General features: G+C 39.2%; 1 protein-coding gene across 4 annotated transcripts in view; it reads right to left on the reverse strand.

Moving 5' to 3' along the window:
• Positions 1–12,274, reverse strand: part of MYLK (myosin light chain kinase) — a 226,943-nt gene that overhangs the window by 68,913 nt on the left and 145,756 nt on the right. For 3 of the 4 annotated variants that reach the window (XM_057430188.1, XM_057430191.1, XM_057430190.1), the window contains 2 exons: positions 8,797–8,877; positions 7,549–8,438 (listed from right to left, as the gene is read on the reverse strand). In XM_057430188.1, the coding sequence (XP_057286171.1) occupies positions 7,549–8,438; positions 8,797–8,877 (971 nt within the window). The remainder of the gene's footprint in view (positions 1–7,548; positions 8,439–8,796; positions 8,878–12,274) is intronic. The other variant, XM_057430189.1, reaches the window with a different exon arrangement.

Raw genomic sequence — 12,274 nt, forward strand, 5'->3', positions numbered from 1 at the left:
ACAGCCACAGAAACTGACAGATTACTGAAGGCTCTGGTTTAGATACACAAAACCTTTCCCTTGAATTTTAAGCTATTAAAGGATTTTCTGACTTAGTCAAAAATAGTGCAAGCCAGTTTAAAATATCTCTGGGCTTCTGCATTCTTTCCATGAAACTCTACAGAAAGTCAACTTCAGATATAAAACTAATACACAAACCAACAAAAAGCAGCTCCTAAGTGTAATTCTCTGCACTGTCATCTAGCTGGCCAACCTCCTGACTCGTATCTATGGTACAGACTGACATTCATGTCTTTCTCATCTTTATCCCATGGGATAAAGAAGTAGTATGCAGTGTTTAGACAATATTAATGAATACTAGGCTGTGAGGAATTGTGCCTAGGAGCCATAATGAATTTGTTAAGGAACTTGTTGGCCCACAGTATTAATTTTCTAAGAAATCACAAATAGTCTGGGGAAGTGCGAGTATGTTCTAGTGTTACAGACTTATTTAAAAATGGTAAGTGGACTGACCTGGAAAATACTGGCTATAGTTACAACAACAACAGGCAAAGCAGTGAAAAAACTCAGGTGAGTTTCAGAGAAGAAAAAATGTCAAATCCAATTCTTGGCAAGGGTTTTAAGCTTTAAGGAAAACAATTTAAGAAACTTACTTTCATTATTCATGAAATTACAGATTTAATTGGCAAATGTATCTGTGTAAATTGTCTTTACTGAAGTCTTTGTGTTATCTCACATTATTATGCTTGTAATTAATGCTCTATCAGTATATTAATTACATTTATTTAGGAAGACTTCAAGCTGCCAAAATAAAGATCTCATGAAGAATCTCACAATAGGAAATCATCACTTGGTATGTTGCTGGTGGACTTCCTCTGTGATCAGACTAGGACCAAAGTTATTTATCATTTTAATCTGTGATGTAGAGGTATTCATAAATTAATTTTTAGAAACTTACAGATGATAGAAACAGTGTTGGAAAAGTTAAAAGACAGAAAGAGAAAGAAAAGAGGGCAGTCCTCGTAAACCATCTCATTTACTTGTTAAGCTGAGTCCTATTCACTCAATGACAAGCATCCATGGGCAGCAAAGGGATGGTCTGTTTTCAGAAGCTTTAAGGGTTTAATACAGAAGTAACAAATATGAGCTTCACTGTCGTGAGGTTGAAGGAGGACCAATATCCTCTAGTAAGCACACCGATAGGAAGGTGACCTCTGTCTCACTGATGGTGATACCAACATATGTTTCTGCTGCCTGTTTTCTAAGTAAGATAATAAAACAACAAATGGCAGCTGAAGAAGAGGTATTAAAAAGAAAAGAAAACAAAACAAAACAAGCCCAAGACTTCAAGGGCTGAGTAAAGTGCATTACAGACAGAAAGTTAGTGACAGTTTTACTCGTCAAGTTTTGGACTCTTTAGTTTACCACAGAAAGGTAACAAGTGTATGGAAGAAAATCAATAATTGACATTAGAATTAGACACTGTTTTTTTTCGTGATTTAAAACGAGAACACTTATAAGAACAATTAGACACTACAAGAAATTACTAGTGATAATAATAAATGTCTCTTTTTTTCTACCTTTAAACGTTTACCACATGCATTTCTGGAAGAAGGATGATTTAGACAAAAAATGGCAGTACAGAGGGAAATTTTGTGGCACGTGACGAACATGGAGTTGTGTCAGAACTGATGCTCAAACAATCTCTCTAGCCTTAAACTTTCTGAAGAAGCTTTTTGAAGCTGCAGAATCCACCTGCTTTCAGCAGTTACGTAATTAAACACCAAACTCTTGCTCAAAGTCAATTAGAAGGAAATGGAAAGAGTTCCAGATCCTCATTAGACTGACAGACGACACAGACTTGAAGAACTGACAGGAAGATTTAGGAGTTATGTTAAATCACAAGAAAGTTGTTAAGGCATTATTGCTAACAAGATTACCAACTCTTTTTGCTGCCAAGATACTTAGGAAATTAAAAAATGCTGTCTTACACAAAGCAATGCAAACTTTGGGCATTTTCTAAGCTATACCACCACTGCTACCTGAACCTATAGTAAGAAGTTCTTCTAAAACCTATATAGTCACATGGTATTAAGTCTACTCCCCAGAAACCCAGCAAGCTGACTTAAAAAATGGGAGGTTTGCAGTTTCTGGTTTCTATTCATTGTCAGTTCTCCTCAATTCTCCAGTCTAGTAAAGATGCCAGCTTCTGAACCCCTTTCACTGTCATCTTCTAGAACAAATTTTGGAACCATGCAAAAATTTTCTATCAATTTTCTATTCAAGAGTGTGTCACATAAGAGGGCACTAGCAAAATGCACTGCTATGCTGAGTTCTATATAATATTAAAACAAAATGGTTCCTGCTCTCAAAAAGTTCATTGTGTGAGAAAGCTTGCTCTACTCAATGCTTATATGTCTAACTCCACTGTAATGTCTGCTAGAGCCTTCTTAAAAACCCCCAGTACTCTCTCATACTAAAATTAACTGCTTCTTGACCATACACCATCTAACCTGCCTGTATAAACGCATAATGCTCTACTTTGTGAGTACCTTCTTTTGTCTTTTTCTGTTACAGTTAATGTATATTTTGAGATTTCACAGGCAAAATCCACATTAATATCAATCTGAGGAATGTAGATAACCATGCTCTGACAAGTGCTTAAAAGAAGAAAAATACAAAATCAAAACATTAATAAACACCTACGAGATCAGACATGTTCATAAAAGAAAAATGGTGTTAGAGATCACTTTGTCATAAAAATGATACTTTAAGAACAAATCACTCATGCCATCAACTGACAGGATACTACTTGGGGAATTATTAAAAGACTGATATTTCAAGGGGAAACAAACCTGTATTAATAGTTGAAATGTAAAATGGAAGGAATGAGATTGATCTTAGCTATGTTGTGATTGTTGCATTCAGTATAATGCTGCCCAGATTCTGCCTTCTAATTGCTAATTTAAACTTAACCCTGGAATAAAATAGTATGTTGCAAGCTCTAGATTAAGTACTAGAATACAGCACAAATACTGCATGAATATGCCTGAAGATTAAGGTCTTTTTTGGAGCAGGAATTAATTTTCCATTTGCCAAAGACCACACCAATCAGTAGTTATTCTGATCCTGGTGTTTGAATTCAGGCTTCTCTGATGGTACCAAAGTGGAGCTAACAGCCGTCCTTCTGTTGCACACTAATGTAGTGTTAGCTCCTTCAGAAACAGAGGAGACACGTGCATAGAGTTGTTTCTAACAGGTAAAGGGCCTTACTATAAGCTAGGACAAATATGCCAGGGAAAGTTACTTTCAGTGGGTGACTACATAAAAGCACTAGTCATTTTGCCTACCCTGTGAACTTCTTACACACAAGTATCCTTTTAAGCCTGCCCTTCTTGGTGAAATATGCCACTTGTTTTATCAGGTGGGCATGTTCCCAAACCAGATTTTATGTATTTACCTTCACAATACATGTGGCACCAGGAGATCAGCAAACTATCTCCTTTTGCTTTCTGGCAATGACAGAGAGGTTGAATTAAATTTCCAAAAGACAGGTACCCGGCATTCTGCAGATTCATGTATTACTTTCATTGAACAGTTTGTGGGCCAGTAGCCCACATTGAGATGGGCTTGTAGTATATGAAGCAGATAGACATGATTCACCCTAGATAAGAGGATTTCCTAGTATCCAGCTCACTAAGAACAAGTAAGTCATTGTTCTGTGAGATACATCTGGAAAATTTTCCTTAAGTGAGAATTAGTGGTCACCACCGAACATCACGGTGGCACAAAAACAGTTGGTGAAATAGCTACAAACAGACCCAGTCTATACACTTCCATAGTGGATTTTGCTGTTGAACACAAGAGGAGCAAGGTCATACTAAAGAAATAAAAGGTAACTTTGCAAGATCTAAACCTGTAACTGTGAGCTCAGTCCCTTTGCTCTGAATTCCCTTCCTTCCCCACAGAATCAACCTTCTTTTAGCTGAGGATGACTCTAGGGGATTATCTGCAGAGCCCATTAAATACTGCTCTAAGGTTGGACAAAAGCACTGCTACTGAAGGATGTGACACCTGTGGCATGATGAACCTGTCTTTTCAGCATTTGGTGCAAAAGATAGAATCTGGGATTTTGGCATTGGGCTGCTGAGTACTGCATCTAGTTTTAATGTTGTTCTCTATGTTTAAAGCTCCTCCAAATAATTTCTATGAGACTAATCCATACAGTTTCTCTACTGAACAGCATTTCCTGATATTCATCCTGAATTTGTTATTTCTCAGTTCTAGTCTGTAGCTGTAATTATTCCTTTTCCTCCCTTGGTTACTTCAACTTGAGAGGTGGACCCATGTGAACCTGATGTTCAATGGGGCCAAGTGCAGGGTCCTGCACCTGGGTAGGGGCAATCCCCAGTATCAGTAAAGGCTGGGTGATGAAGGGATTGAGACTACCAGAGGAGAAAGACTTGGGAGTACTGGTGGATAAGCAGACAATGTGTGTTTGCATCCCAGAAAGTCAGTTGTATCATTGCTGCATCCAAAGAAACATGGCCAGCAGTTCAAGATAGGCTGATTCTGCCCCTCTACTCTGCTCTGATGAGATCCCACCTAGAGTACTGTGTCCACCTTTGGAGTCCTCAGTACATCACAGATACGGACCTGCTGGAGAGGGCCCAGAGAAGGGCCACAGAAATGATCAGAGGGCTGGACCATCTCCCCTGTGAGGAAAGGCTGAGAGAGTTGGGGATTTTCAGCCTTGAGAAGACTCTGGGGAGACCTTATTGTGACCTTTCAGTTCTCAGAAAGGGCCTATAAGAAAGATGGGAAAAGACTTTTTAGCAGGGCCTGTTGTGACAGGGCAAGGGTAATGGTTTCAACCCAGAAGGACAGTTTTAAACTAAAAGAGGGAAGACTCAGGCTGGACATGAGGAAAAAAGGCTTTTATAATGAGGGTGTTGAAACACTGGAACAGGTTGCTCAAAGAGGTAGTGGCTGCCTCATCCCTGGAGACATTCAAGGCCAGGCTGGACGTGGTTCTGGGCAACCTGATCTGGTTGAAGATGTCCCTGATCATTTTAGGGGAGCTGGACTAGATGACCTTTGAAAGTCCTTTCAAACCCAAACTATTTTATGATTCTATGAACTATTCATGTATTCCTAATTAAGGAAAAAGAGAAAAATCAATCTCTAAGAAAACTAGAACCTTAGTTAAACCAAGTATAATGCATATCTAGTTAATTACTTAACAGTTGGCATGAAAGCATCTCTCAGTGGGAGAGCAACAACACATTGTTCTTCAAGTGCCAAGGCTAGCAGGTATTGTTAGGAAAACTTTATGTTGACCATCATGCAATGCATCCCCTCAGTGTACCAGAGGGTATGTAGTAAGGTTTAACAAAAAAAAAAAAAAAGGTCTAATCTTCATTCCCTTTCTTTCCATTAAAGGAGAAAAATGTAGTGTTTACTTCCCTGTGTAGTATTTCTTTCTAAGATCCTCTGCAAATACTTGCTAAAGAAACCTTAACTTTGAAGCACTGGTAATACTGACTACCTAAGCATGATGCCTAGTGCAATAATGCAGGTACAACTCAAACATAAAGACTAGTGCAATAATGCAGGTACAACTCAAACATAAAGACAGCCTCTTTCCTCCTTGCACAAGCTTTCCTGAAACAGTGGATTACTTATCCCTTGGTGACTTTCATTCTTTACCTTAGTGGAAAGCACTGCTAAAGTGTGACATCCTGACAAAATGCCAGCTCTGTGTGTTGACTGTCACCTAGCCCAGACAAACTGGATGGGGTAAGTCACATCCCCGACTCAGGTAGGTGGTAGAGCATTTATGTACATGAGGATCACTTCACTGTAAACAGAAATACAATGGATTTTTACCTCCAAGTACCATTTTATAAAGGGAATGTAAGTTGGGTGATTGTAACAGTCAATTATTCAGATTATTTCCATCAAGAAGACAACTTTCTGCAGCACCACAAAACTAAAGCTTCAGGAATTTAGGAGGCTCCACTATAGCTGAGAAGCTTTCATAGAGTGATGCTATCTATTTGATGTACTTTGATTGGAGACATGAAACTTGGAGATGCACAATTTCTTTTTAATCTGAGCAGCTCCAAGAAAACCCTTGACATTATGCTTCCAGTTATAAGGCTGATAAAATTGCAGTCTCCCACCTTCCTGATCCTATCAGTCCTTTTTACAAGGATGGCATTTCCACTGGTCAATCTCTTCTCATATACATGACAGTTATTACCCCTATTCTATAAAGTCCCCACTGGTGAAAATCATCATATATGCATAAATATATTTTTTACGCTACTTCAGACTCATGCCAGACACAATACACCTGCTACCAGTTCCTTCTCTCCATTTACTTCCTTTGACAACCCCTTAATGTAGTTCTCAGGTACCTTTTTTTTCCACACCCTATCTGAAGGCATGTTGTTTCTGACTACATTCACTTTAAAAGAATACTCATGTTTCAATGCCTGGAACACTGCACAAAGATTCACTGGTTGTAGTGAACCATTGTGTGCATTCATTTGGTTCTCATTTAATAACACTGAAAATAGTCTGGATTAAATGAAAAAATATTCAAAATTAACAGTTCAGACCCCTTTCTCAAGCTAGAATTCTTACTGTGAACGTTAACTTCTGTAGAAGGACAACATGCAAGACAGTGTCCTTCTACATATAATGCCCTCAGTGTTTTATGAAACAGATATGAAGCAAAGAAGTTTTTCTGTATTATTAGTTACCCTCCCTATTTTTGTCCCAAGGAAAATATGTTTTGTTTTAGATACAAAGGTAACTTTCATACAAAACTGGTATAGTAGGGTTTGGTTATCCAGAATGTTGAACATGAGGAAATCATTCAATTTGACAACAGTAAGTATTCTTTCTGAGGACTTTTACTAAACTCTGTACTGTTTTGAAATTAGTTAACAGTCATCAGGCCAATGGAGGTCAAATATTTCAGTGTCTGTAAAGGCAGCAAAAGCAGCTGTGGTGGGAGCATTAAATACACTGTAACTCAATTCCCAACTTTGATCTTAATTGTACAAATTGAAGTTGTAGTAGTTTCTTTCTATAACTCAACCCCTCTTTGCCTCTGTGTTCGTTATTGCAATAAAAAGCCTGAAATATTAAACATACAGAAGAATTAAATTAGGATATGTAAACCAGCAGTAACATTATTCTGTTTTCAATGTTCTAAATCCTTGAAGTTCAGCTTAAATAAACGTCATGTACCAGCTCCTTAAACAACATTAGCTATGTAAACAGCATTTAAAAATGCAAGAAGTTCAACTTTATAAAAATTACATCTGCAGGCTGTTAAAGGAGAATCTGCAAGAAATGTCAAACAATACTGTACCTTGTGTACTCCACTGAAATAACAAGAAAGATGCATCTGGAAACAGTTACTGGCAGGAGACTTAAATAAAGTATTGCATTACCTTTAATGAACCAAATATTATTAATCAAGAGCTGGATATAAGTGTGCCAGCCAGCTGGCTTGTAATTTGATTAATTTACCTTCTTGGGAGATGACAATGGACTTCGACGATTTGATGGTTTTGCTGTCGACAGTCCAGGTGACAGCTGCAGGGGGATCAGAGGAAATCCGACATTGTAAGACCAATTTTTCACCATCTACTACTTGAGCATCCTGAAGCTTCTCTGTAAAGGAGGGTGCTGTTCCTTTGCTTGCTGGTGGTTTGCTTGCTGGTGCTTTATTTTCAGCTTTTTGCCCAATTATTCTGCCATCCACTACTGAGCACCCATGTTCACAGTTTCTGTCATTCTTCTCTTCTTTTTTCACTGCTGGTTTGGCAACAGGGGCTTGAGAATTCGGAGTCATATTCTGGGCTTCAGAGTTGGTGCGGGCATTTGGTGCTGGGGTGTTAGCACTACCATTCTCTGCAGGTGGCTTTTTCTTTGAGCCCAGCACTGATCTGAAATCTGTAACTGCTGGCTTAGGAGGTGGTGCCTTCTCTGGCAATGGGGTTTTTGGGGTGCCTTTCTTGGCCAGCACAGAGCGAAAGTCTACCTGCTGAGGAGCATGAACCTTCCTTTCCTCCTCTGACAAGGTCTTGGGTTTGACCTGCCGCTGCAGGTTTGCTCGGAAGTCCATTTGCTCGGCTGGGATTTCTTTCAGTTCCTCCTCAGAAAAACTTTTGGTGCTGACTTTATTGCCTAGAATGTCACGGAAATCAAGTTGCTCAGCTTCCTGCTGCCTCAGGCTCTCCTCTGTGTGTTCCCGAGTTTCCACTCGCCTCTTCAGCACACCTCGGACGTCTTCCTGCTCTTCCTCAGCTGCTCTGGTTTCACTGCTGATCTTTTTGAAGCCACTTGTTCTACCAAATGTTAGTTTACCATGATCTCCACCATCTCTTCGCTCTCCAGAGCTGGCTGATTCCCTCCCACTATGATCCAAAAAAGAAAAGAAAGAGAGAGCCAGGAAAGGGGCTGGTTTAAAAATGTCAGAGAAGTATCTCAGAGCAGGAACAAAATGTGTTTATAGAAGGGGAGGTTGATTAGAGGAGCATGCTCCATTAGTTTATTGCATCAATGATGACTTCAGGAGCCATATAAGGGCACAAAGAAAAAAGATCTCTCTACTCTGGCTTGGTACAACGTGCTTAGCCTGTATGATGAAAACAATTTGTTGGGTCACATTTGGGGATTTGGTTGAACAGCAGCCAGCCTGGGTCTGTAAGGGCAGGGAATTAACGGAGAAAAAAATAGAACCCACCCATGCAAGTCCCTGGGAAAAATACTCACTCTCTGAGCATTTCTGCTGCGGAAGCTGAAGTCTCCCGCAGCATCAGAGACACCTGGCAGCTGCATTCTCCAACTTGGTTCCTGAAACATTTAAGTAAAATCAGAAAAGCAGAGGTTTCTCCCTCCAAAGTTGTAACTTTCCTGAGCTAAGTGTTTGTGTTTTGCACTAAAGCAGTTCAAACCCAGTGTGGCATCTTCCTTTCCTATGCCCAGCATCGTGGTGGTTGACTGAACGGATTGGTTCTCTTATGTTTGGTGCCAAGCTATCTCAATTAGCTTTTACTCTTCTGCTGCTATCTACACTAGGATGAATATACTCCCTGAACAAAAATCAAAGCAATTTACAGAATGAAACAGCTGCAAACAAACAAACTAAAGGAAAACAAATAAAAAAGCTGGAAAATCAAGGCAGAGGAAGGGGCTATTTTGCGAAGTTGAATATCTTTCCAGCTCTGCCTACTGTTTATTTATTCAAACCCAAGCTCATAAGTTTTCTAATGTTAAGATATTAAAAGCAGGGTCTCATTTCCTTCCCTCCCCCCTGGCCCAGCCAATCAGCAAAACCCATCTCATGGATTGCTCCAGCCTGTACATGTTTATATTAAAAAACATAAAAGTGTCACCATATATGGTGCTGAGTACTTATTCTTCCTTTTGCAGAGGAATACCATGGATGCCTTCTGGAAAGGGCTCCCATTAAAGAATTCATTTAAAGTGTTCCCCTCACCCCTTCCACTCCCTCCCTCCTGCAGATATATATCATTCTTCTAGCCCCAAATGTCTTTTCTCCACTTAACACAGGAGATGCCAAAAGCAAAATTTAACTCCCCCAGGGCAGCAGTTGTGTAACTCTTGCGACCGCTCGCTTGACTGCTGTTAAAAAAAAACAGACTTGAACTGATAGGGACTAGAGATATCTTTTATTAGTGAAAACTTTCATCCTTCCTAGTTTAAGTATAAACTTGTAAATGGACTAGAAACTCCGGAATGATTTTTGTTTTTCAAACAAAAATAGTTTTTGCTACTGAAAACATTTCCTGGACATGAACAAAACACATATGCATTGCAGGGAGGAAGAAAAGAGAGGCTGTTTTTTCTAGCTGTGTTTTGCTTTCAAAAGACTTGCTAGGTAAGAGCACCTTCAAGTACCCCTTTTCCTGAAATTTAAAACAGACTCAGGAGTTCCTTTCTGTTAGATTGCCATAAACGTATTTTCTGGCCTTTTTTTTTAAATAGTGTTTGGAAATACATTCCTAGATACGATCTTGTTTGGGTGAATAAACTATAATTTTACCCATTTGCAACTGGCAATGAAGTCACAGCAGGCAAGATCATAATCGCAGATACATCCCTAAGTTATGTCTTTATAAAAGAAACTAGTGCCTTCACCTTTTCATATAAATTCCCATTGCTTTTTTTTGCCTTAGAAAATGTACAAAAATCAAGCCTTTCATGCCAAGAAGGAATTGGTGGGGTTAACCGAAGTAACTGAATTGCAAAGTAAAGGCCCTGCTGGTAGAAGACCTCTTATTTGACCTTAAGATGATTAACAAGAAGCCAGAGAAATGCGTTCAACACACTATATCCAACAAATCTGAATATGTACACTAGAAACTGCCACTGAAAGCAATCCAAGCAGTGAAATCCAAGCAGTGAAATCCAAGCACTGAAAGCCACAATCAGACTCACTATCAAACAGATCAAGCACTTTCTCATTCACCAGGGCTACAGCGCTATCAGCAGGCTCTTGGTTTACCAGAAGATCTTAAAACCAATCCAGAGCTGACAAAGTAGAAGCCATGCATGTTAAAGTATAGACAGTTTAGAGCACACGTCAAATTAGAAGGCACCACTGCTCAGCATCTGTCATGACCATATGGCAAAAATATTTGCCGACAAGAACTGTGTCACCAGTGGGAGAGGTTAAAGTAACAGAGACAGCACTCTCCCAGGAGAGGGATGTAGAGGTACTGAATGTGGTCCTGACCACTGTGAAGAATAATAGCATTTCTTCAGGACCCATTTCTGCAATGTATCTTTCCCTCTGCAAATTCTTCACATATGCAAAGAGCAAATAAGGAAAGCAAAGTAAACCTCCCTAAACTAAGCTATTTTTCACAGGGTTTGGAAAGTAAAGGAGGGGTAAGAAAACAGGAGAGCATTTTGTTCTTTCTATTTTTAAAACCTTGGGAAGCACTTACAAATTATGGCAACAGTGGGACATAGAAGTACCTAAATGGAAAAATGATTCAGAAGTTAGTTTTTTGATCTTAATTATGATTTCTGCTTCAAGTGAACACTGGATACAAACCTTGAGTCTGTGTCTAATTCATTATATCCCTGTTCAAAAGCATAGCCTTCTCAGGGCAAGTCCTGCTCGCAGTGAAATCAAGGCAAGTTACTGATTTGAGGAGCAGGGAGAGCATAATTTTGTCTCCGGATGCAGTTGCAGAGACTAAAAAGGTAAAGTTAATAGCACTGACCCACCTTGGAGTTCACTAGATGGAAAAAGAGAAACAAGCCAAGAAAAATTAAGAAGGACTGGATTGTTTAGATGCTAAATTCAATCAAGATTAATACTGGGAACTTTGTAAATATTTTTACATTTGCGCAACTTCAGAACCTAGACAAGATACATAAGAGCAGTTAGGAAAAATAGAGCTTTGTAATACCCAAGCACCACTTCAAGTCTTTCATATCTCTGCTGTTTTGAATCTTAGCAATAAAAATATTACTTTTGAAACTTGAGGTTCTCCATGTTGGCATTTTATCAACAAAACCACAGACAAAGACAGGTCTTAGTGGCTCTGTTATTGTAGAATAATGATAGAAATGGATAACACCTACGCTTAGTAGCTATGCCGTAAAGTAGTGTCTGGAATTGTTGACTTTTGCAGGATTGTTCTGTAGAATGCCCATACACCAGACTTATCTCTAAAATGTTAAGGAATAATAATACCCCCACAGATACTAAAACCAAATAAAACCCCAGCTGCAAAGCCTGAAGCAATTTTAAAAATAGCTCTCTGTCCTATTGTGGGATCAGTTTTCCCTGGAATGGCTTTTATGTTCAAAATATCTTGAAATACTAGTTTCTTGGCAGAATCTCCTCAAATACTTTCACTGAACCTTAGATGAGACTTACTGTCTTCATGTCCCTAGGAAGCACCCTCTGGAGGAAGAGATAAAAAAGCGCTGTTAATTATAGTGTGGGGCATACGAAAAACTCCTACTGGCCTACAAAGTGTGAAACAAGTATTGCAGAGTAAATTACATTTTTTTTTAAGAATGAACTGAAAGGGGCAAAGCAGTTGATCCTTAGCTATAGTTGGTGCTTCAGGGCACGTAACTGGAAAGACTCAGAACGAGGTTTTGCAACTCTTTTGTGTGTTAGTTAAGAGAACGTAGAGTCCATGAAGCTTTAACCCCAAAGAATGCAACTAATCTGCTGGATCACAGCTTTAGCTGACACAAAGCA

The sequence above is a fragment of the Pezoporus wallicus genome, unplaced genomic scaffold, assembly GCF_028554395.1.
Source record: "Pezoporus wallicus isolate ANWC-B61680 ecotype Strahan unplaced genomic scaffold, APGP_CSIRO_Pwel_v1 contig_5261, whole genome shotgun sequence".
Lineage (NCBI taxonomy): Eukaryota > Metazoa > Chordata > Aves > Psittaciformes > Psittacidae > Pezoporus > Pezoporus wallicus.